This window comes from Corvus hawaiiensis, chromosome 5 (assembly GCF_020740725.1).
Source record: "Corvus hawaiiensis isolate bCorHaw1 chromosome 5, bCorHaw1.pri.cur, whole genome shotgun sequence".
NCBI lineage: Eukaryota > Metazoa > Chordata > Aves > Passeriformes > Corvidae > Corvus > Corvus hawaiiensis.
The window spans coordinates 13,642,772-13,669,386 of record NC_063217.1 but is presented as its reverse complement, the minus strand read 5'-3'; the positions used below and the strand labels follow the sequence as shown (position 1 = coordinate 13,669,386).

The 26,615-nt window shown below is 35.7% G+C and overlaps 1 protein-coding gene across 1 annotated transcript in view; it reads right to left on the bottom strand.

The window, feature by feature from the left end:
* The window catches only part of STX18 (syntaxin 18), a 60,105-nt gene that overhangs the window by 7,168 nt on the left and 26,322 nt on the right, over positions 1–26,615 (bottom strand). Inside the window, exons 2-6 of the mRNA XM_048304343.1 lie at positions 19,132–19,199; positions 8,408–8,523; positions 7,234–7,311; positions 7,064–7,130; positions 3,621–3,736 (exon numbers count right to left, since the gene is read on the bottom strand). Of these exons, the coding sequence (XP_048160300.1) occupies positions 3,621–3,736; positions 7,064–7,130; positions 7,234–7,311; positions 8,408–8,523; positions 19,132–19,199 (445 nt within the window). The remainder of the gene's footprint in view (positions 1–3,620; positions 3,737–7,063; positions 7,131–7,233; positions 7,312–8,407; positions 8,524–19,131; positions 19,200–26,615) is intronic.

The following is a 26,615-nucleotide window of genomic DNA, read 5'->3' as shown; positions in this document are numbered from 1 at the left end:
TTAAAAACCTTCTAAGACTGCAGCCTTGAGAGAGCCTCTTCTCCCCACTGGCTGTAACATTCTTACAAAACCCAAGAGAGATTTGTACCACCCCACAATGGATCAACACTCAACCTCTTTGATGTATCAGATGCAGGCTGCAAATTAAAACACAGAAAGATTTAGTTTTTACTTTTTCATACATTTCAGGCTTCCTATTTATCCCAGTCAAATTTTTTAGCCATTTATGTGTATTTTAATTTCTTTTGTTATAACTTCCTAGACATATTTTTTTTTCAACTGCTTAAGCAGCAGTGATGCATCATCATTCAGAGACTGACTTATCTTGGGAAGCCTCTGAAAGGAGTAGTCCTATTTATAAACACATTTATGAAAAGAGATATAAGGAGAAGTTTTCCCTTTTATCCTTCACGATAGTATTTGTGCAAACTCTTGAAAACATTAATATTGTAAAAGAGTATTGTGTAGGTCTCCTTTATAAATGTTTTTTTTGGCTTCCCAACAACCAAACCAGAATGCGTAAGCAGTGACAATGTTACAAATGAGGGATGTGGATAAGGAATATAATAAGTTTTAAAAAAACCCCCAAACCTCAAGATAGATCAGTTCTTTCTTATGAGTAATAAAATATAAACCCAAGAATATCTTTAAAGATTGTTTAGAAGGCATACAACTATTTTTTTCATGGGGTATTATCAATATTTCAAGTCTATTCTACAGAAACACAAAATTTACTTTTTAAAATAAACAATGTATTTACATTATATCAAAATTATAGTAAATAGTTTATTGTATTCAAACAAAATAAGATAATTCATTTATGGAGAAAAAAAAAAAGAAAAAATATCCTATTTTATCCCAGAGGAACCAATTAGTTTCAGGCCCTGCCAGCACTGTTAAAAAAACAGCATCTGCATCCAGTGTGATTGCTAATAAGCAAATATACTTAGGATAAGAGGTAAGCAAGAAATACGTATCTCCCCAGGGTTCCTCCTGTCACTGTGGTACGTTCTGGGCTTTCTGCAGCTTTCACGGAGCTGACATTAATGCTGTTCTGCAATTCAGCCAGCAAAAGCCAAACTACATTTCTATCTCAGAAAGAGAAGTAGTTAACTCATGACAGAGATACAAAATAATGATCAAATCCTCTGAACCTTTTTCCATGCTGAAAGGAGACAGCTGCTAAGCTTGTGGACCAGTTCAAAAGCTACTCATTATTTACATTTATTTCCATAAACTAAATGTCAAATTTGTAATATGCAAATAAATACTGCCAGTATATAAAAGCACTCTCCAGAGAGGCTATTTTCCTACCATGAGATATGTCCACTATAATTCTAAGGTAAACAGGTGCTTTGCCTCAAAACAAAAGTAATATCCTTTTGCTTTGGTTTCTGCCAAAAAACCAGACAAAACCCAAGTTGTGCTTCAGCACATTTAGTAGCACATTCAGCTGTTCATCATAATGTTCAAATTAAGGACAACACCACAAGCTGCTCTCAAAACTATCTTTACAGATGAGATTTAACCCAAGGGACTCAGGCATGCTGCTGATGGCTAATTCATAAAAACAAATTATCACCATTCTCTAAACCACCAACATCCTGAGGATAAAACAGCTTATTTCAAAAACATTTCTCCAGTTTCTTAAAAATTTGAAAAGTTACTTGGAAAAAAAATATAAATCAAAGGCTGTAAGACTTAAAACTGAGCTTCTTGTTTCCTAGTCATCTTGTTCATGCTATTTTCACACTTCAACAACCACCTACCAGCGAAGTCACAAGGCTGATTCCTATAAGCAGCAGCAACCAGCACTTATCCTTATGTGAGGAATTGCAGGCTGTGTGCATTTGCATACTGTTCCAGACAGATGTATTTATGATATACAAGTTCCATAGTTTTCTCAAAGTCTAGTCAGCTAACCCCTCTGTAAGTACTGCAGTAGCACCACTTGTGTGGCAGGACCCGTACTTTCTCATAAAAATTAAAGCAAAAACTCATGAAAGTGAAAACTGGAGTAATCAAAATTAACATGCAACAAATTAGCTGTATTTCTATTTACTGCAGTGGTTTGCTGTGTCCAAGGCAACCAAAGAACAGTATTTTCCATGGTGTGACACAGATTTTTGGAGCTAAAAATTGTAATGACACTATGTGGTGGTAGTGCACGCTTCCAGAGATTGCAGGGACATTTGGTAACAAGGAAAGAGCACAGGGCAATGAAGATGCTACTATGCTGCTGCTTCTCCAGTGACACCAGCTCACAGCTGCAAAACAGTGATAACAGGTTAAGGTGAAACTCATTCTATGTGCCTGTCTGCTGCATCACTTATGACACACTATAAAAAGGTAGTAAGCACTAGAAACGGCACATAATCAAAACCTGTACTTCTTACAATAAATTCAGTGTTGGGGGAAAAAAAAGCCACACTGATAGGGCTGCAGAAGTACAAACTGGTTAGGTAGATAAGCAAAGCCATTATCAGAAAATGAAGCTGTTCACATACTGTGAGGTAATTCAGTATTTGAGGCTCCATCCAGAAGTGGAGCACCCACTTCATATGAATCCACCCTCCGTATGGCCCTGGCATCACCAAACAGAGGAACTTCACTCTTTTAATAAAAATCACTAAAGAAACAACAACTGTTTATCAGAATAATATAGCCAACCATTGCATTTGTTCTATCCTGATATAGTATTATCCCAATATAATGTAATTAGAAGGAAAAAAATTCCTGCTGTAAATCACAGGGTACCTTAGTCTCCTCTAGACAGCACAAGTGGGAGAACTCAAACCAGAGAAAGCAACTCCAGAATCACAGAAACAAGATTTCTCTTTAGGTATGAAACCTGAAATTCTCTGCATTGTGGTGGTACTCCAAAAGGCACTCTGCTCCAAAGCTCTGCCAGCATACACATCCTAGGACAGGCTGAAATTGCGAAGAGAATTGAAATGGTTTCTATCCCTCAGCCTGAGAAGCAGGCAACCAAGCAATGACAACCAATGTTCACAAATCCTGTCAAGATCTGCACCATCTGAAATGACCCCAGGGTCAGAGATTCTGCTTTGGACTTCTGGCTATCTCCTGCCCACTGGAAGATGAGATCCAATCCTCCCAGCAGGGAAACTCAATGCCCTCAGGAAGAAAGCCCCAAAACTACTGGATCTGGCAAGCCAATAACCTCCTCTCTGTGAGGCTATTCTACCTTTGAGTTCCTACTGTAGAAGTGTCCAACTCAAGGTCTCTGTGCTTAAAAACTACAGAATGTTCCCAAGAGTCATTGACCTACTTTCTCATTCTTTTCATTCAGTTAAAGCAATATGGGAAAATCAGACAAATTTCAGAAAATATGACATTGATAAAAATAAATAAAAAGGAAAGAGTTCATGTAGAGTTTATCAAGAAGATGAGGAATTCAACAAAGCATAATACTTGTTTATCTGACATTTAAGACATTGCTTCCTCAGTCTCACAATATGCTTCACGGAAGCCTGATCAGCTCAAGGAAGATGAAAATGGAAAACGTGCCAGTCACAGCAACTGGGCCTTCTAAAGTGAAGGAAGTACTATTGACTGGACAGGTCTTGCCACTTAAATTAACTACATTTTATTCTTACCTTTGCTTTCCTCAACAGAAAGTTTTTCTTCAGAATCATCTAAAGGACTCTGTGAAGATTTTTCAGGGGAAAGAGGTGATTTGGACACATTGCTCTGCTCAGGTTCAAGTTTGGACCTAGAAGTACAAGAGCCTATGATTTAACTGATACTACACAGATGTATTTCTCTAAAATGAGAACAATCACAGATTACGAAATTCAGTACTTTAACTCTTGCAAACTTCTCATTAAAGATTTTCCAGTAAAGATACAAAATGTACTTAGCAACTGTCACTCAAATATTGTTACAGAGGCAAAGAAGCAGGAATCGTATTCCTGGACAAAATGCACCACATGCTCAGAGTTGAGGAGAATATTGAAGGCTATAGCATATTTTCATGCTACAGCATAAAAATACTTTATTAAACTTCCTTTCAAAAATCCAGTGTATTAAATTTTATTTTTAAAAAAAGCCAACATTTTGGTCATACTGAAAAATTTTTAGTACCAATGGCCAAGCACTATTTCTTTATTTTTTTCAAATAATTATGATAATTTTACTTTATATTTTCAATTATCATAAAGGAAATACAATAGAATTAGCTTTTTTATACTACTTCTAAGTCCCTATTACATAATTTTAATACAATGGCAATGCAAAACATGAGAAGCTTATTTAGTGATTATATATTAAGTACTTGCCAAGTATGTTTCAGTGTGGCATTAAAAATGTTGAAAATTAGTGGCAATGTATTTTTTTCCTGTAAATTTCTGTGGTTTATTTTTGTCTACAATGAATTCTGTAACTGCTACATAGCAAGCAGTTAAATTTTAGTAATGCTGTTGGAGAAACTAAAGAACCAAAAAATCAAAAAGCAATAGGTGGAATCACCTGCTGTGCCACCTTTATCACTTCCTACCCTCTCAAATATAATCAAGAGTTAATCTCATTATGATTTGCACCTCTCCCCTGTGCCTAACAGAAGGTGTTGCTTTTTGTGTTCCTTCTTTGCATTGTGTCTAAATTCTAAGCCATAATTAGGAAATTCTGTGAAAAATAGAATGTAATGCAAGTGTCATCTCTGAGTGATTGCTATTTAACAAGAAAAAACAGTAGCAGGGAACTTTTTTTAGTTATAAAACCTCTACAAGTACTGGGCTTTTGGTAATTTTACAGAGAAGAACTTCTTCTCTCCTCTCCTTTCTCTCAAATTTGCCTAATAATAAGAAAAAAATACTTATCTACATACCTGTGCAGTTCAAATAATGGTTTTAATACTAATAAAACACCAATTCCCCAGGTAACAAAAATATCAGCTTGATTTGAATGATTGCATATATAATTCATAAAAACTTCTAATGGAAAAAGAAGTTTAAAACTGAAATTAAATATAATCTTGAATACCAATAAACATTAAAATTGAAAATCACAACCAAGTACCTTTACAGAAAAAAATGCTTGTGTTTCTATTTCTCAGCTTTTCTTTCTGCGAAACTAGTCCACCCAGAACTTTTTAATCAAAAAATGTGAGCGAATACATAAAGGCAACTTCTGTAAGAAAATTGTAACACTCAGGCAATTTGTTGAAGAGTTTAGGGTAGTTATTGATATAAAAGGAAACATTTCTACGGCAAACTTTTCAGTATTGTCTGACATGCATATATTTTAAATTGACTAAACTGCAGGAAAGAAGAGCTGCACTACGATTAATTTATTTCTAAAGAAACATATTCCTTTATTGTTTGTTGTCCTTACTTTGCACAGTATGGGAATACAGGAAACTTTCAATTTAAAATGAACAAAGTGTCTGGGATGCATTGTTTAAAGAATGCCTAGTTCTTTTAAGAGAAGGAACACGTTCTTATCACATAAAACACCTGCTGAAATCCTCGGGGAAATTACAAATCAACTATACTATTTTTCTTTAAGTCATAATAAAGATTGGGTTATGTCCTGTGATTTACTTAAATTGAATTTGAATTTAAATGACTATTTAGCCATTACATCACATCTGCAATGCACACAGACTCCACCTGGTTAACATCTGTTTTCTAGTTCTTACATCCATAGAGGCTTAGAGGGACCCTCCAATATTGCATAAAAAGAATGTATCTTCCAGGTTAATTCTTAATGCCTTACTGCTCTTTAGTTAAGTGGTACTCTAACTTCTGAAATAATGCATCAAATTGAGATTTTTTCTGAATGTGGGATTTCACATGGAAACTCTAACATAAGAGTACAACAGAAGAGCTAGTATTCATTAGCCACTGCTATGACTGCAGGAACCATGCTATCTTTCTTTGAAGCTCTTTCACATTAAGAATACCAATAAGATTCTGTATTTCTATACATGAAAAATATCACACCGTTTATTTCTGTATGGTTTTTTTCTGAAAAGTTATAGGAGCTACAAAAACACCAACGCCTTACTTTTCACTCATTGCTTCTCACCAAATTTCAGAAGTGGTTTGGGGTATTTTGTTTTCTTGGTTTCGGCTTGTACTACTATTTATGTCTCATGAGGATATATGTGAGTGAATCTAATTGTGCTTAATCATGCTGAATGATTCTGAATAACATATACTTATGTATTTTTGAAAATATCTCTCCAGGTTCAATGTAACTGTAGCTGGTCAAGCCAAACAACAAACTGATAAACCAGCATCAAGTCTTGGAAAAGTGCTCAAGAATTTATTTATGTGCATATTCAAGAACTATATATTTTTATATTAAAATATAGATAATGGACCTTGAGGTTACTATTCAAATAATGCAGAGTGAGAAGACATGGAAAGCCAAGTATTAAATAAATTGCAAACCTGCTCATTTTCCCTATCAATCTCCTAATTGGGAGTATGCAGGAAAAGAAAATGAAGAAATACAGGGTTTGAAACTTGACTGAAAAAGAAATCCCACCAGACCAAAAAGGCATCAAGCACATCACCTTTAATGTCTCTGAGACATTTTCAGCTCTACATTAGCAGCCTTAATAAATGCCACTATAAGAAGTGGAAGCTCTTGTTTCAGTTCAGAAGTTACATTCTAGTTTTTTATTTTCATCATGTTTCTGCTTGCCATGAACACCTGCCATCTCAAGTAGTATTTATTAACAACACAGTCACTTGCTTTAGCAGAAAGATAGGACCTTTAAAAAAAAGGCAAAAAAATTTTTTTTGGTGAATTTGTAGAAGTCAAATAGGTTTAATTAACCCACATTTTACTGATTTGGTGCTTTTATACCTAAATGAGAAGTACAACACTGTAATGGCAGCCATTTTCAGATTTAACTTTACATGCCCAAAGTGTAAGGAACCCTGTAATGCACCTGCTGACAGCAGAAGTTGCTCATCCAATCACAAATTTCTATTAAAACAATCTCCTTAGAATCTAAACATGGACAATAGTTTTGCTGAATGTCCTACAAGTAAAAGGCACATTTTAACTATTTTTTGACACTACTCACAATCTCTTCTTATCTATCACTCGCTTAACTCGGATGGCTCTTTGTTCAGAATACAGCTTGCACACTCCTGTTCAAGACAGCAGTAAACAAAATTTCAGGTTAGAAGAGAAAGATTCCTTTCTTGGAAAATGCAATAATCTGATTTTAACTATTCAATAAATACTAAGTACTTTTTAAGTAATCTTCAATGAAGTCCAAGACAGCTGTTCTGTGCTCCTTTACCTGAGCAGACTGGACACCCTTGTGTGCTGAAATACAAGAGAAAGATACAAGACAATCTTTTAACTTTTCACTGAATTCCACAGCTGTTTGCACTTTCAGTTGATAAGCAAGTTATATCCAAAAGCCTACTCACATTTTATACACGTTACATATTAGTATTTCTTTCAAACATAGCTATATTTAAATTAGATTCTCTAAAACAGCAAGTCATTACAAGAAACCAAAAACTGAAAATAACTAGTATCCTATAGTATTTTTATATATGCCAGAGAGTTCTACTATGTCAATTAAATTCTGAACAGGAATAGGTGTCACCTAGCTAAGCACAGCAAAACAGATCTAGAGATTTAACTACCTTAAATTATTGAACTTTTTCAAATTCTCTGGTGTATAGACTATGTGGATATATTTGGGATTTATTGTATCAAACATCCTTTTAATTAAATATATTGTTATTTCTCATTTTTATACGATGTAGTTCTCATGCATGACTGATGTTCAGTGATTCTGAATAATGCTACAACTATGTTTAGATGGCATTTCAAAGCTGATGAAAATCTTTCATGTATTGATTAAATACAGAGATGCAGCAAGTCAACTTGAAAATGGCAACACAGAAATTCTCTCTCTATGACTTTCACAAGATAGTGTAGCAAAGGTATGAACCTATATTCAAGCTGCCAAAAATGCTTTTAATTTACCAGGACACTGTTAAAGTTATTTAATTATCTCAAACTTGAAAGTATTACACCTGTAATACCTTACAGGTAGACAAGCTAGAAAAAGACAATCACCAAATTTAGAAAGCTTTGGTTTAGGCCTCTGTGCCACAGTGCTGAATTACTACTCAAGCAGTAAATATTTAAGACTTTTTTTTCACTTGTTAACTGGTGTATTTGAACAAATAAATAAAATTCTATGCTCTGGCTTCTCTTTCCACTATCATTAAAGAAAATGAATTACAGTACTAATCAGCCAACGGGATTACACATGCAAACAAAAAGGCAGTAAGACTTCACCAATATCTTTCCTAAAGCATTTCAGATTCACCATGTAATACTCAGCATTACCTTAGCCTTTATCAAGAACTAAGAAAAAACATGTAAGAGCTGCTTAGTTTACCTTCTGTTCTGAGCTGATGAATGGCATCAGCACACGTTCTCATAAACACCTGGGCATCTTGATCTATCTGGTCACGCTCTGTATCCGTCATCCTCACATACTCAGACATAATATGGCTGAGAAACAAGACAAACTTGTCACTTAAAAAATCCCCAGTATAAAATCCACAAGTACACACCTCAGACCTTCTTCTGACTCACCATCTTTGCAAAAACTTTTCTGCAACACTCATTTTCACAGAAAAAGTAATAAAAAGTACAGTAACTATCACTGATAAAAATGCCACTCCTATAAAGCTGGGAGGCTTTTTTTTAGAACACTTTTAGTAGTAAAGTATGTAAAAAAAAAAAAGCAGTATCTCCTATCATCTTGAACATAATCTAATATGGAACAGATAAGCAGAAATCAGAAAATATATCATTGCCCTCAGTACTTATTGCAATGAAGTGTCCTAAAAACGCAAAACCAATTAAGATAAAGGAATAGCTCAAATACAGAAAGAAGTACAAAAAAAAGGGAACTTATTTTACTTAAATATGTTTTCATTATCCTGAAGACAGTGTTTCATTTTTAAAGTAGCTGTACTATGAAATCTGTGAATTTAAACTAGAGGAAGAATAATGGAAAATAACGCACAATTTTAATATCAAATTGACTGCAATATTTATTAAAACCTGTTCCCATTGTTTATTTTAAATTATACATTATGCATTTAGTATTTTCTAATGTTATTAATGTATCTTTTTGTTGCTAAATCAATAAAAATGAAGGCCTGTCCTTAAAATATTAACTCACTGTAGGTGAGTTACAGAAGCATACTGTATAAATGTATTTAACAGTGTTTCCACAGTCAGAGGTGACAGGATGATAAAACTCTGCTACAGGAGGAAAAAAAAAAAAAAAGGCAAAAAAACCCTCATCATCTTGGGTTTCCTGATGATGCAGTGATCACAGCCTATTATATCTGCTTTTTAAAAAAGGAAAGAAAACCTTACTTCATACCTACATTTGAAATTATTATTTTTATATGTGAAAATTCCCTCATGTGTAATGCAACTACAAAACACAGTAATACAAGTAAAAAGAGAGTATCTTCAATATTTAGCCTGATATCCTTAGAGATCTCTTACACACTTCACTGCAATAATGCCAAAGCTCCCCTGTGTCTGCAGCAAACCCAGCCACAGGAATGCCCACCAGTTCACACAACCCCATCTCATCAACTCATCCTATACAAACCCTGCATCATCACTGTACTGCAAGCATGGGTCCAGATCTCCTCCACAAAGCTTTAAGATATAATACTCTAAAGTCTTTGAGTATTATATCAAAATCTCTTCATTCCCATCCCATATTACTGGTTTTACATTAAAAATCAGCACATGGTTCATCTGGCTTGAAAATTAGTCTCTGCTTATTGGTCAGCTAGTACACAAGCACAGATTAGCAAGTAATTAGAAGAATTATTAGAAGTAATACTCTGTATTTTACATGTTTGTTTCCAAAACTGCCATGTATTTGACACCTAAATATCAAGGCTTTTTTCTCCCTCTGGTTAAAACTATTCTAAATGTCATAAAATTATTTTTTATTCCTTACAGAAAACCAGCCATATATAGTGTTTCCATTTATCTTTGAGTACCTGAATTGTTCTCCTTTGTTCAGGACAGACAGGTTTCATAAATTTGTGGCAAAATCCCTATCCCAGCTGTAATCAGTGTTTTTCTAAGCTGTAACTCTAAATCACACTTTCTGAGAAAGTAGCTTCTGAATGATGAAAGATTTGAAATTGCCTGATTTTAGAAATATCTGATAAGAGGGGATTTCCCCAACTTGGCTGAGATGACATATTGTCAGTTAAAAATGCAACACAAGATAATTCATATTGTTAAATACATTGGGGCAGACCTCTCCACTACTCCCTCTGCACAGCTTATATAAGTATTTGTGTTGCTAGTCTGTCAGATAAGCAAGTTCAAGCCAGGAAATGCATTCCTACATCCATCTCCACACAGGCCAAGACAGAAGGGGACCATTAAGATCGTCCGGTATGGTGTAATTCATAATATCCTTCAGTGAGCTCAGCCTAGAGAGTTACTTGAGCATGTGGGGACACACAGATTCAAGTGGGAAATAAGAGTGGAGTCACAGCTGCATGATGGCTCCTTGATGAAGAAAAAACTCCACTCTTCTCTTTCAGATTACGATAATAAATTCTGGCTGGTCTGCTACTGACCAGGATATAAAGTTCTTGTCTTTATATGTCTAGGTTCTTGTAATCTTCCCAGCTTTGTGGTATTTGCAGAGTTCTACACTTTCCATGCACTTTTCAACACAAGAGGGTAAAATAAAGATTACAAAATGCAAACCAGAATTTTCTTTTCAATCAGACTTAGAAATAAATATGAAAAACTTGCCTCAGGCACACTTCACTTTTTACTAACAGTTTAACTAGTGGCAGTGTAGTGATACAGTGAGGATAATTGCAACAGCTTCTTAACACTGGGAAACAAGTTGTTCAGTTACTTTTCCTAGTTGCTTATAGAAAAACAGGGTAGATCAAATTCTTAAATAGGAGTTTCACAGCTTCAAAGCTAGTAAAATGCAGCTTAATCCAGTAAACAAGAAATAGAATACTTTTCCTTTTGTAACTGCTTACAGCTTAAATAGAGTCTGGTATCAGTGCTTTTGAACATGAGCTGGTCGAGCCACTCAGAGGGAAGGATACCTGAAACCCAAACTCCTTGGGAAGGCAAGAATGGAGTCATACAATCACATCCCATTATGTCAAAACACATATGGCATCCACTAGTACTAAGAGGGTACTGAAGTCCCCACTGCACTCCCCAGTAAATCTGCACATGGAGATTATACTGAAAATCCATTTAATCACCATCCTCTACCGGAAGAGGAACCATTCATTAAAATAAAACAGGCCAAAGAAAACCAAAACCACATAAAAACATCAAACAAAAACCAACAGAACAAAAAAAAATTCAGCTGTGTCTTGTATGTCAGAGATACAGATGCATGCTCAGAAGTGCAATGGCAGTATCACAGCAGTGGACTGATCCACCACTAGATCAAGAAAGGCCAAGCAAATCAGGTTTTTCAGAAGCAATCAGAAAAAGTAGCCAAGACATGCACAGATAAAGAAGGAAGAAAGAAGGAAAAGAAATTCCTCTGGATTTTCATCCTTGTCAATATGAGAAAACTTCATAAGAAACTTGGGCTGGAAGGCAACTTGGTTTATCTGTGATTTTTAACAGTGGGTGAAGAGTACAATGAAGACAGTGACCATCAAGTAGGCAGACTTTATTAGTCTAGAAAAATAAGTAGGTTAAATTGCAGAGAAAATGCAGACCTAAAAAGAAACAGAAAAGAATTTGGATGAACTAGTAGTTTTCACATAGAAATTACATTATGTTAATTTGCAACTCTGCCCTTGATGAAAAGGAAGAGTAGGCAATACAGTGAGAGATCAACTGATCATTGTTGAGCTCAAACAGAAAGATCAGAATAGAAAGTGCAAATTAGTTCTGGTTTCTACTGACAAGTCTAAAGGAATACAGCATGCAGGGACACACTCAGAAAAGGGTCAACTGCAGGGTGAGACAACTGGGAAGGGATGCCAGTGACAACAAGAGATTGCTCTGCAAACATTACTATAAGAAACAACAAAGAATGTGGTCTTGGCTTGTTACTCAGCAAAGAAGTAAAATTATATGCAGAGTATGAATTAATTCTAGATGTTTATTGCTTTGTTTTCTTTTTGCATTAACTTTCATCATTAACATCACTTAAAAGCTGCAGTTACTATTCCTTTTAGCTTACTGCTTCTAAATCATCTGGGTCACATTTAATACCTCTGACATTTTAAAAAGATCATAGTTCTTTGTTGATATTATCATCAACAATAGCAAGTGTCAGCTAATGTATTAGTTAACAGGCCGCTGAGTGAATAGGGTATGAGGGAGAGAGCTATGTGACCCAGGTCATAGCACAAGTGTACCTGAAGGTGCAGTGGCTCCTGGGACAAAGCTGAAGGTAAATCTGACGAAGTATATACCCCTCCTATCTGTGTAACAAAGCTGTGCTCTTGAACAGAACTAACCAACTTCCAAAAAAGCCCAGGGCGCATGCACATTCATACAGTGTGCAGAGACAGGAGACCAAGCCCTGAAATAAGATGGGAAATGCATCAAATGACAGGATGTATCCTCACTGCCAAGAACTAGGAGAGAATAAGCAAATGACAGATTGATAAAAAGACTATCTTTGAAAATAGGTTAAAGGGACAAAAAAAAAAGCAGAGGACTTGTAGACCGCTCAGCCTAGAAAAATATAGAAATAAATAAGTAATATTTAAGCACTTAGGAAAGACCAAAAAGATTACCAGTAGCCAAGATGTACCAGTAGTATGTCATAGGCAGTGTAATTTACTGCTGGGATGCAGTAACAGGTCTTATGGATGGATGACAAGCAATCACAGCTATATTTTAGTGTGACTTTTCTTACCATCTCATGCAACATTCTCACAAGCTACCAGTGAATAGATGAGTTAGAAGAAATATGAATGTGAAAAAGCAAAGTTGAACTTGGGGGTAGCTATACACCAAAACAGAAGGAAACACTGAGTTGTGCTCCACAGGATTTTGTCCCGAATCTGATGCCATTTAATACTTTCATTAACAACTCAGCAGAATGGAGTATATACTTACTAAACTTTCAGAGGCATAAAGTTAAGCAAATTAAAACTGTATCAGGAGAACAAGACTTCAATTCAAAACAACACTGCCTGGAGAAATGACATGAAGAATTTTAATAAGGAATGGTCAGAAGCTCTTTGCTGCAGCAAGAACAATTATCTGAACCCACAGAGAATGGGGAACAACTGATTAGGCAATAGTTCTTCAGAAAGTCATTTGGGATCATACTGGATCATAAATCAAACACAACAACAACATGTTGTTGCATAAAAAGTCATCCTTACAATGAGATTCATTATTCTAGTAACATGGATATGGAAACAGGAAAAAGCAGAGTGAGAATACGAAATCTCCACTGAAAGAAATATTTAAAAGCAAGCAAAACACTAATCATTCTCTTTTCGGGTGTTTCAGCCATGCTCCTTCCAGCCTAACCTTTCTATGATCCTATTTTGCTGGCAAACTGCAAGGAAACAAAGCTGATGTTAAATCAGCTCTTAGAATTAGTAATTCTGCTGGTGCATAAAGTATCTTCTGCGTACTAATCCAATAAAGATTACAAATCACGAAGAAAAATTTCATTTTCCTCCAGCAGTGTATTACAAAAGAGAGAGAAGCAATAAGCAGAAATAAATGAGTTGTAAAATAACAGAGATTTGCCCAACTTACCACCTGCACATACTGCCTTGCAAACCCACACAGAAACACTCCCCATGTGTTAAGTTAACATATGTGTATGTATAACCTTGGTGGCAAATACAGGAGTCACATTCTTCCCTTTGGGCATCTAGTGTATTGTAAATTGATTGATTTCTTACTTAACAAAGTTCTGTGCATTTTCACTAACTGCCTTCTTCCATCCAAATGCTGTCTGACGTAAATTCAAGCTAAAAGATTGTCACTCAAATGACAAAACATTCCACAACTTTTACACAGTTGTTTTAATTCTGTGTGGAAGCTTCAGGTACTAGAATAGGCAATACAAGCATACCTAAATTGGTATTCTCAGGTTTTTTTAATATTGCTCAGAAATTTCAGAGTGCTACTATGAAAAATTACTATTTCTGAAATGTGATATATGAATTCAGTGCAAAAGAAGAAGATAAATAATTTGACAATAATTCCCTGAAGAACACAAAAATACACTGCTCTAGGAAGAAAGTCTTTACAGATCATCTACATGTTTTACAACCTCAATATAAAAAAGCAAGCCTTGCTTCCTGTAAAAATGTGAGTCAAGACAAGAATGCAGCCTGGCATTGTATAGGAGTCAGTAAAACACTATTTTTAGAGTTCTTTAACGGCTACTTCTTTTATTGTTAAATACAAGGAAACACTCTCCACAAAACGCTGTGTAAGCATTCAATGATTTTCTGTTAAGTGGCAAATGATGTAACTGATTTATTGCCTTGAGATAGAGAAATGCTTAAGATAGATAAATGCTAGGGCAGGAGGCATAATTACCGGGCTCCAACATTATTTTTTAAGACAGAAAGATAATTTGTAAATAATTTTTTCAAGGTATATTAATTTGCAATTAACAACAAATGTTCAAACACTTAATTGCACAGAAGGACCACAGAAGCATGTAACGAAGATACATCAAAAGCCACCCATGCAGCTTTCTGGTGGAACAAGTGACATTTCTATTCAGAAGTCACCTAAACTACACTGATCAACTGCACAAGTACCTCTGCAGTTGCAAAACACACTTAACTAGATGTCTAATATTCCCAGATGGAAAGCTCTCCTCTCAAATATTTTTCTTTAAGTATGAGGTGTTCTGTGATCAGAATCTAGAACCCTCTCAATTCATTTCCAATGTCTCATTAAAATAGTAGGAATAATGACTGGTCTTTAAACTGCTTAAACCTTGAAAGAGCCTTCAGAGAAACTGATGGCAGTGAAAGAATCCCAAGAGGATCATTTCAAATTCCCAAGTGTTAGGGTACTACAGCTAGTTCCTTGAACTATACTTCACACAAACATATGAACTGTCTTGATGGCTCAGTGATCAAAAGCATGAAGGAGCTGATGATGAAAAGCAAAGGTGCAAGTTGTTCACAGATGAGACATCAGACAAGTTACCAAAGACTGAAGACAGGATCTCTCCTAGCAGTGTAAAAAGCAGCACAGCAACACATTACAGCAAATGGACTGAGAAGAATAATACAGAATGTATAGCAGCCACTTCACTAAAAATGGGACCTCATCTGAAATCCTCATCCGAAAGCAGTTATTGTTTAATAAGAAAAAATCTAAAAGTACCCACATCTTGTTAACAATTTCAGGACTCAAGTCCCTGCCCTCTCCTTTCCAGAAACAGTGATCAACTTGTGTGCACTGGTTTCGCTTGGGATAGGGTTAATTTTCTTCCCAGCATCAAGTACAGGGTTGTGTTTTTGTTTTGTGTTGGAAACAATGCTGGTAACTCAGGGATGTTTTTGTTATTGCTGGGCAGTGCTTACACACAGCCAATGCCTTTCCTGCTCTGCATCCCACCCCACCAGTGAGGAGGCTGGGGGTGCACAAGGAACTGGGAGGGGACACATCCAGGACAGCTCACCACAGAGATATCCCAGATCATATGGCATCATGCTCAGCATATACAGCTGGGGAAAGAAAAGAGGAAGGGTGGAAATATTTGGCATTTGTCTTTCCAATTCACTGTTACATGTGATGGAGCCCTGCTTTCCTGGGGATGGCTGAACACCTGCCCACCCATGGTGAATGAATTCCTTGCTTTGCTTTGCTTGTGCACGTGGCTTTTTCTTTCCCTATTAAACTGCCTTTATCTCAAACCATGAGTTTTCCCACTTTTACTCTTCTGATTCTCTCCCCCATCCCACAGTGAGTGAGCAGCTCTGTAGGCCTGAGCTGCCAGCTGGGGTTAAACCATGACCAAAAATTCCTTATCACAATAGGCAAAAACCCTACATGTAAGAGAAAGGAAATAAATCCTAAGAAAGAGGAGAGGATAAAGGTGCAGTGGCCTGTAAGCCAGCAAGCTTAGATCACTACACCAAGAATGTCATCTGTTTTGCCGCTTTCATATTTTGTAGGTAATAGTCATAATCAAGAAGAAAGAAGGTGAATAAGCAATTATTAATTCAATTTAGGTATTTCAGTTAAATAGCTAAAGTTTGATAAAATAGGTCAGGGCCTTGGTTTCAAATAACCCTTATTTCAACTGACTTTCTCATTGCTAAAAATTTTCCTCTAAAAATGAATTAAAGACATACCCTCTGTAGCAGGATATTTCATGTATGCCAAAAATAAAAACTCCATTATTAAATAATTCATAGTCTTCAAAGGTAAGGTCAAAGAAGCAATCAAGAACCTGGATGCAGTGCATGATGAAGAAATTTTAAAAGGCATACAATAATACAACTGGTTAACTCAAAAGCTCAATTTCACCAACACATTGTGCTATACTTGGGAAAACCAACAGCAGGACTGACAAAATACACAGTAGTAATTTTGTTCACGAAATTTGACATCTCCTACATAAATTTCAGAACAGCCTTTTAGTATTAAATTGTTCAAAAACTGTCCCCATTACTTGAGTATTAAAGAGTTATTAAAACTGCTGTCTTGAGTGAGTGAGGCATTTGCTAAGACTGTAAGACTGACAGCATGGATGCTATGATGCTCTTTGCATCCATGAAGTAGAACAGCACAGGTAATCTATATGGAATTTGACATTTTTATGTCAAACATAAACAATTTAATTTTGACTATTAAAGACAGAATCAACTGCAATCTCAGATGAGATCTGCTGGATTATTTTATGGTTTAATAAAGGAAATGACACTTCTTTCCTCTCCTTAATGAAGACCTGGGTGGCGGGAGAGGAAGGTGGAAAGCACTGAGAATTACCATAATAATGTTGCAACAGCGTTTACAAAAAGAACATTAAAAACTTCTAGAAATCAAAATAACCAGGACACATTTTTACTCTAACCACTTCCATTTTATGTACACTACTGTTAATAAAATACAAACACTACCCAAAATTTAACCACCACTGACTGCTCTTACTGGAATTATTTGCAGTTTCTCCACCTCTGCATGTATACGAAGTTTTCACACAGTACACTCAGTTATGCCAGTATTAAACTGCTGGCTCCACCTAGTGTTGTTCATGCCCAGTGCCAACAGGCATTGAAAGCAGAGAGCCAGGCATCACACGGAGCTGTGCACTACTTCTGCTTGCTCCTTGGAAAAGCATCTCCCATCCACCTCACACAGAACTGTGCACACCCCAAGCAGCATTTTCACCAGCACTGACCATGAATACGGCCTCTCACTTATAAAATAAGCCATCTTCCTTTTTTCATTTCGATGCCTTGAGAGGCCACCTAAAACCAGACGCTAGACAAGAAAAAGGGAATAAAGGTAGGTATTTATTTGAAGGGCATTCAAAGGTACACCCTGGGGAGCCAGAGGCTACTTCCAAGATGGACAACAGGTCACAAGTTCTTCACACTTTTATAAGTTTGGTTTATTTGTATATCAGGGTTAATTCTCCAATTAAAGCTTCAGTTAATGATGTAGTTTCCCCAAGCTTGCCCCCCTCCCTTTAGAGGCTTTGGTTTACATTTTGGGCCTAGGATGGTCTGGGTGTCCTTGAAGAGCAGGCCTGGAGAGGCTTTGTTATGTCTACCTAGCACGAGAGAGCAGAAGTTAACAGGCTCCAAGAAACTTCAGAGTTACCCACTGAGCAGTACAGGATTTGAAAAATACTCAAGTTAAAACCAAAGGCATCAGTTTCATTTTCAAAACAACAAAATACACCTTTTAAACTCTTGTGAAGACAAAAAAGAGTGCCAGAAGTCTTCTGGTAACTTACACAGAATGCACCTCGATTCCTCTGATGAGGCAGTATTGCTGTTACTGTGACAGACCCTTTCAGGCCTAGAAGTTGTTTTTCAGGAAAATAGTTCCTCCAATACGGACTGACCCTAAGGAATAGCAGATGGCTCATCTATTCTTTTGGTCTTTTCCATAAGGAAAAAGGGAAAGGAAATCTGTCTGGATAGAACTGTAAAGTGATATCTATGAAGCTTTCAACCCAAAATGATTTTAGGCTGCATTTTATCTACCTTGATTGAAGCAACAGCTCAGCTTTAGGGCTGGTGGCAGAACTGGAATGCAGACAGGGCTGACTCACTCAGTTTGCATGTAACAGAACTTCTATAAAAAGCAAGTTTTACATTTCTCAGATTCTACAATTATTTGTACACAGTTCACCAAAATACAAGCTGCAGTAACATTTAGATCTAAGGATAACTTGATTTAGTACCTGCAGACCAGAAGATACTATTTTTTTCCTACAAACACCACCTTGTAAATTTGTACATTAATCTTCTAAAAATCCTACTACTAAAGTTACCAACAAGTAGGCAGATACAGTACTTTTGAATGCTTCCTAGTAGCTGAAGAGAATCAAAACTTTCTTCACACAGTAACTACCAGAGCTGAAGCCTACGGTTTTTGTTACAGAAAAACTAATCTTGTGCTGCTGCCCCCTGACACCACCTCCTCACTGGTGTCCTTCATCTGGAATTCACATTCCAGAGTCTGAAGAGTTTGCATCATTGCCCTCCAGGACCTGCTGATGCTACTGACTGTATACTTTGGGATGACGGGTAGGTTTAGTATGACAGAGTAAAAGGAAAACCTGGATCATCCTGCTGTCTCAGGAACCCCTTCATAAACTTACTCTGCAGGTCCTTAAAAGGTGTGGGACTTTGACTGCCAGGTTATTTTCTGTCAGAACTCACCCCTAAGAGCCAGAGATCATTTTCAAATTCTGAGTCTCATTTTATTCAGGTGCACCATTTTCTTGTGACAGCACTATTCTTCATCTTATAGTGGTTTACAGTAAGCCAATTAATAACAATCTCTGTTTTGATTTTAGTTATTTTGCCTATAGGTTTTTAAGCTGTTCACTTTATAAGCATTAAGATAAATAAATAAATAGATAAATCCATTTAAACAGTACACACTTACCTGTAAGCATTAATGTAATCCTTTCTGTGTTGTAGAAGAAAATCTTTCAGCTTTCCAATATGAGAAATCTAAATGAATTGAAATCATAATTAGTTTTCAGATAACTGATTATTTTGTTTAAAGTTCAGTATTCCACATTTCAAATGTGAATTCATAAAATTTTTTTTCTATAATTAAATAGAATAATAAAATTTACTCTTTTATACTAGAATTTTCACATTTTCCAAGCAGTCAATACATAAAAATAATCTAAAAAAGATCTGTTGTATGAAGGTCCAGCTTTTCTTCCCAAAAAGCATAAACTAAAAAGTAAATATAACTATAATATTAAACATTAAAAATATTAAACAAGGTAACACAAAACATTATCTAAATTGTCAATCCAGAATTTAGTGACTCCAGAATTTAATGTACACTTTGGAAATAAATTCATTTTGGAAGACCACACAAGAAATTTTTAAACTCTTTACTGATAAGACACACATATTCCAGTTCAGCTATCAAAACTTGTATGGCAAAGTACTGACCCTCTCCCTTCTACTTTTGCCATAACACAGTGACCAGTTTGTGCCCAAACTAAAGTAGTATCTCTTCCATCTGATAATCATTAGTAAGTTTTGCCAGATCATACATCCCAATCAAATTTCCATTTCTGAATTTCCACCTTACTCTGGATAACTTTTACTATAAATCACTTTATTTTCTTTTTTAAGAAATCTTTACAAAGATCTTTTGGGAAGCCAAAAAAAAGAAAAAAAAATCTCAAACAACTTTTGCAAACTTCAGTCTGATTTAAAAGATTTGGTGTAGCATAAGATGCTGCTTATTTTAGAGAATGGAGGAACTACAAGAAGTGTAGCTTAATTTGCCAGAGATATGAGAAGACATGATGGGAAGGGGGAAGAGAATTCTATACATTAGCAGTATATATTTTCCAAGGTATGCAGAGGAAACTTTTTAAACTATATTCTCAAATATTAATTAATAATTCACTGTAAAAAAAGCATGCAAGGAATTTTACAAAACAATAGTTGTTTTAGTTTACAATAAATACGGTTTACTCCATGTATCTGGGAAAAAGCATCAGAAACTGTTCAAGTCTTAAAATCCTATTTTCATGCAAATGATCTTTGTAATTATACAAACAAAAAAAAAAAACCACAGAGAAAGAACACAGAATAGTTTGGATAAATAGAAGATTAATTCCCCCAATTATTTTTTTTCAAAAGCAGGTCTTTTAAAAAAAGTGCAAGGAAAAAAATGTACTTAGTAAAACCACAGTAATTTTTACAACTCAAGGTGTTTCCTTGTGCAAATAAATAAGCCTCCATTTCCCTATTATTATTTGCTCTGTTTCAGTTTTACTACAATTCATCATATTGGATAAGGATTTTCCCTGTTTTCATGTTTCAAGTTTTTTGTGTGATTAACACAGGAAATTTCATCCAATTCATAGCAAACTGAGTTCTGTCAGTACCTTCAGGAGTTTCCTAGTGTGTTAGCACCATTATACAGAGTAAGAAGGGAAATACGGCAATTCCTACAAGACCAATGAGGCCCAAAAAGTAAGCTAAACCATTCTACAGTTGTTCCTTCTCATTGCCATGTTAACTTACTATTTGCACAGTAATCTCTTTCTCAGCTCAGACTTGGTATGTCACCAAATTTGCTGAATAGGTAAATCAAGCTTGTCTATGAAAGCAAAACATTTAAAACAGCTATACAGTGTTCCAGTGGAACAATAATACTTAATAGGCAGAAAGTACTACAGAGGACAAAACAAATGTAAAATAAGAAACATTTCAAAACATTTACATTAAAGCATGAGAACACACTGAACTAGAAAACAGATAAGCAAAATTTTGTAGCAATAAATTTTAATATTGCTGCAATAGCTACAATTTAGGAGTGATTAACAAGCAGAAAGAATCAGAATGACAAGCAAGAACACTGTCTTACAGTAATTAATTCATCTAGTCACAAAGAGCATTCTACTTAGGCTAAAATTGTCATCATGTGTTTGAATTGCACTGACCCCACTTTGCCTCTCCTTCATTTGTAAAGCTATTTTCATGAATTTAGAATGACACCATTATACCCATACTCACATCAAGCTCTTAGTTCCCAAGATTTGCATCAGAAGTGAGACTTCTTGTTCTAGTTTCCCTCAAATTCTAACAGTATCTTCTGCAATTCTGCACTGCTGATATTTCTTTTGCCTTTTGTTACCATGTACTACTGGCATAGCTTTGAATTTGTCACAACCGTATGAACAAAATGAACACTTTTTATTAAAAAGAAGGTCTCACTAGTATTAAAGGGAGAGAATATTAACTTTATTTCTAAAAATTCATTGGTATTTTTGTATGATGCTTGATTTTCTGTGGACACAAAATATCCCTGATCATACAAACATAAATCTTGAAGATATCTCCAGGGTCAACAGCTTGCAGTTATTCTGAGGTTATCAGAGGCCCATCATACACATTTTGGAAAGTCATCAAGCTTCAGCCTAAAGGTAATAAAGCTTCTCCCTATTACAACTGAGAGGTTTTATTATAATCCTATTGTTCTTATTAAAAATAAGAACTTGTCTAATTTCCAGGTTTACTGATTACCAACTTCTATCCATCTGTTCTTGCTTCAAAATGGACCTTTCCCTTAAAGGTCTACTTCCCTGCCTGTGTTTTTGACTTTACCGTCAGTAATTGTATCTATGTATCTATCTATCTTTTGTAGCCCAGACAAATGACCCCAAGCTTTTAGTTCCTTCTCACGAAACAGTTCTGAAGTTGCTGAACCCAGAGCTTTCCTCTGCATTTGTTCCAGTTTGTATCCATCCATTTCCAATGCAGATCACTAGAAAGGCATTCACTGGTGTTGGTTACTTTGTAACTATTTCTGCTGGAAACACCTTTTTTTCCTACTATTTTTCTAGTTCCAAGTATGTGTCTTGCTTTTACCCCACTGGTCCATGGCTTTTTCCTTATTAATTTAGTCTAGAGTCCATGACTAAACTATTCCCCATCTATACTCCAGTTGCATGACAAATCCACATTTTTTGCTAATTTTATTAAAATAGCTAAGGAATATTTTAACTTTAGGAGGGTTTTAGTATCATTAGCAACTCATCATGAATTTGGCCAAATCTAACTTTATTTCTGTAAAATATCTTCCCTTCTGCAACAGTTTTCTTGGCCAGTTTGTCTTCCTCACCCTGGTTTCCACTGCTTCTGGGATAAATTTTTGTATCTTCTCCAATTAATCTTTCAAGTAGATCTAGTAGAATTTTAAATCCCACTTGCATTTCAGCACATCCATTTTTCCACTCCATTTACCCATCCATCATAACCGCAACTTCCAATTTGCTCTACATGCCTGTTTTCAAAACATTTATACCACCAGTTGCCACAGGTGTCAAAAGGATAGATGAAAGCAATTTGAAGAAGCACAAACACATCTGACTATTGGCCTCTCGCCATGGTTCTCATTCTTTGCATCTGGAAACTGGCTTGCTTTCTCTCTGAAAGTCTGGAGCAGAGAAATAAGCCTTTCCATCAACCCTGAAATAAAGAAATTATTTCCTTCCCCTCTCCTCGCCCCCACAGGATAGGAGGGCTCAGCGAAAGGCCCTTTGTAGCTGCAGCATTCTTGCACTACATAAAGACTACACTTATCTCATAGGGAAGAACACTGCTGAATTTCCAGGTAACTGACATTTCTAGGAGAATCAGTGGAATAAAATACCTTCCCTCACAATATTGTGAGCACCAGTTGTATCATTATAGCAACAGCATCTTCTTGAGCTTCTGTTCACTACCAGAATACAGTGGGTTATCTTCCTTCTAACAGTGAAGAAGACCACTTAGGACCAGGCTCTCCCTCCTCTCTTCTCATTCCCACTGACACTCCCTTGAGGGTCAATACCACACCCCAAAACACTGAAATTACTTTTTTTTTTTTTTTAATTACTCTTCTGGAAAGAATTGGTTTCTTTCATTTCAGCTCCACAAATACCTGTAACAGCACAAGGGAGGGCAGGAACTGAATAGCACCAGTAGGGAACTTCCTACAGGATGCATCTGCCATGAATCAATAAGGTATATTTAATTACAACCTAAGAAATTCAACATGATAACCTCCTAAGCTCAGGTACTGAATCTGGAGACTCCAGGTATAACTTAAGGACTCCCAAGTGTAGTTCTGATCATGAAAACCCAACTGGTTTACAGTGAAGCAGCAGCAGGTTGCCACTGTGTGACAAACAAAAGCATGACCATCGTGCAAGTGAAAAACACTATAAATTCACATTAAAGCTTGTAACGTAACATTTTAGAAGTGACTTTAGGTTCCAGTTTGCACTTGATCCTCACTGTAAACTATCTATAATACATATATCTGTGGTTTGTTGCCACTCTAGATTTTTTTAAACAACTCTTACTAAAACATAAAAGCAATTATTGCATCTAATGCAGGTCCGACACAAAAGGAAGCTGTGAATGGCTGCCATCTGCTACCACAGGTGGCATGCACAGCTCTATTTATACTTGGGGCCTGCACTAGAAATGGTAGATGTTCCCCTGTTTAGAGATTTTTCTAATGATTTCAGCACAGCCTAAGTTATTTATAAAGATGAGAAACAGGAAAGCATTGCCTCCAAAGCAGCATCTTGATGAGACGCACAGACTTTAGAATGAAGACGCTGACTACGCTTCCTTCAGTCTCTTAGCAATACATACAGCATTTCTTTCCACTCCCAACAAAGAATTGATCACTCATGAAACAGTAGGTTCCAATTTGCATGCATTTAACCCACTGCAAGAAGCAGCAGCATTGTTTACGATTAAAATGATTGGACTAGGTTCCCGTGACATATTGTGGAGAGAATTCAACCGTGCTGAATAGTCATTTTCATTGAACAAATACAGCGTTTTATCAAATTTACTCTTCCATCAGAACAATGCACAACTATTTCCTACCATATAAAATTGACTGTTACACTTCGCGCTGTATTGCCACTCTGAATTTTTGAAAGGTGTACTTTGTTAAAAGAAACTTTAAAAATTACTTAAAACCAACACATAATAGAAAGGCTTTTGTAAAAGTTGTGAGAGACATGGTATTTACTGTTGATTCAGCAGCACTAACAAGCACTACTGACTATAGTGCCTCATTAACCCTAAAAACAGGGGGAAAAAACCAAACTAAACAAAATGTTACATTTAATTTTTCAATATGTTTGAAAAACATTATCTCTAATGTCTTATCTAAATAGATTTCATCTACAGATTCATGAAAAGGTGACTATATTCTACAAGCCCCTTTGCAAAAAGCAGAGAATTTAAGATTGTTATGGTATTAGTATCTAGACACCTATCAAGTTTTCAATTTCAAACATACAGTCAAGCCAAACATAGCCATTATCTATTTCAAGAGAAATTCTGAATTTCAGTAAGACATCAGCTGAAGAACAGAAACTGGATGTTTCTGTTCAGTCTCAGTACTAGGAGGAGATACAGTAATTAGTGTAAGAAGATAAACTTGTTTTTCCAATGTCTAAATCATATTTAGAAAAAATAATTAAAAAAAAAAATTTAAAAAGAAAAAAAAAGGAAATTTTCCACGGTTAGTGCATGTAACAAAGGTAAGTGTTTTCAGTAATCTGGAATAAAACCCAAACAGAACAGATACTATAAATGGAAGCACAATTTATATTAAATAAATTTTTTAATCTTACCTAAACTATTACAGTTGAAAACTAGGTAGAAAGGTTTTGATGCAGAAATGAACTCCTATAGAGAACTTTTCCAGTACAAACTACCTTTGCTTAGATATATGAACTTTTAAAAAATACAACACGGGAAAGGCCAGGTCCCAGATTGGTTATATTTTGTCTAGGTAGTATTTTAAGCACTATCAGCCCATTGAATCAACGCAGGCTCTTGCTGGATCTTGCTAAGAACTGACAAGAGTTTTGATTTTAAAGTACTGCTACTTGGATTCTACATTTCAGACACTGGAACCTTCAAAAGATGAAATTATGTAATTCGCTGGTACAGTGACATGCAACAGAGATTAAACCAACTAAATTAAACCAAAGTTTGAATCAGGAGCCGAAACTCTTGAATTGAAACGTGTGAAGACTGTTCTTTAAAGGATTTGCTGGTGAGTTCCCAGCACGCCATAAGGTGGAGCTGTGCCCCCAGGATTGATGGCAGGGACACACTGGCTGCCTCCACACGTCAACCGGCCAGTTTGCAACTGATTTGTCTCTTGAGGGGATACATTTGGTTTAGGTTTCCCCAGCAAATGTGAAAGTTTCTAAAATAGGTCACGCAGATCAATTGCTCTCGTAATCTGAGACCCGAAAGAGCAAATAATATCTAAACTATGGTGTGGGGGTGGCCCGGAGCTGGAAGTGGGGAGCAGGAGGCGAGGAGACAGCCAGCCTGGCTACCTCTAATCTCAGGAAAATTGTGACTTTGTTCAGTTTCTGCTTTACATCAGCATATATGTTACAGCAGCAGCAACGGGCAGGGAAACACTTCTTACTGCATTTTATTAGAAGCCTTGCATTTGGAGCAAAGGAATTAACCAAGAATGGGGGGGTCATGTTACTAAAATGTGTGGTACATGGAATAAGAACATTCAAAACTGAATTAATTGAATTAAAAGCCATGAAAAGGAAGAGTGAGGCTACTTGAAACTTCAAGGTAAAGATGGTACAAAGTTTTAAATTTTTTTTTTTTTTAAGTTTAATATTATCAGTATTTTTCTTATTTAAAATAACACAATTTTTAAAAAATATAAAATGGAGGCAAAATTTTAAGGAATCATCTCAGAAAATTTCATTAGCGATTGCGGAATATTGTGTTTGCAGAATACCACAGGCATTATTTGGTGCACATTAACAAACCAATTAAGAAATCTAAAAGTTTCTTAAACTGCACTAAGAAGCAAAGCAAATTTCCTGACACCTGGTCTGGAGTAGAAAACACTTCATTTTGCTTACTATCAAACCGTCAAAAAGGAAGAAGTAAAAAAGCACTATCTTGTACATTAAAACTAAAAAAAACCCACTTAGCTCTAAACCTTTCTTGGTTTTGTGTTGGTTTTTTTTTTTTGTTCTTGCTTTACTTAACATATTTTTATATATACTGCTTGTGGTTCAAAAATTGACTCATTGATTTATGCTACTGTCAGCTTACACTGAAATACTTTGCCTCTAAAGTGCATTTTAGATCTGCATTTGGTTATTTTTATTTTTTATTCATTGTTAATTACACAAAATGGAAAATTTGGTAGTAAATAACTCACTATCAGCCTAAAAGCCTCATATTTCATCTTACTATGCTTTCCATAAAAATAATCCAAACTTAGTGTAAGATTCAGTCAAATATATAAAGAAAAAATTATTCTTGCAATTTCGTGACACAACTGCAAACATTTTCTGTTCAAGACTCTTCTAGTAAGAGTGTAGCAAA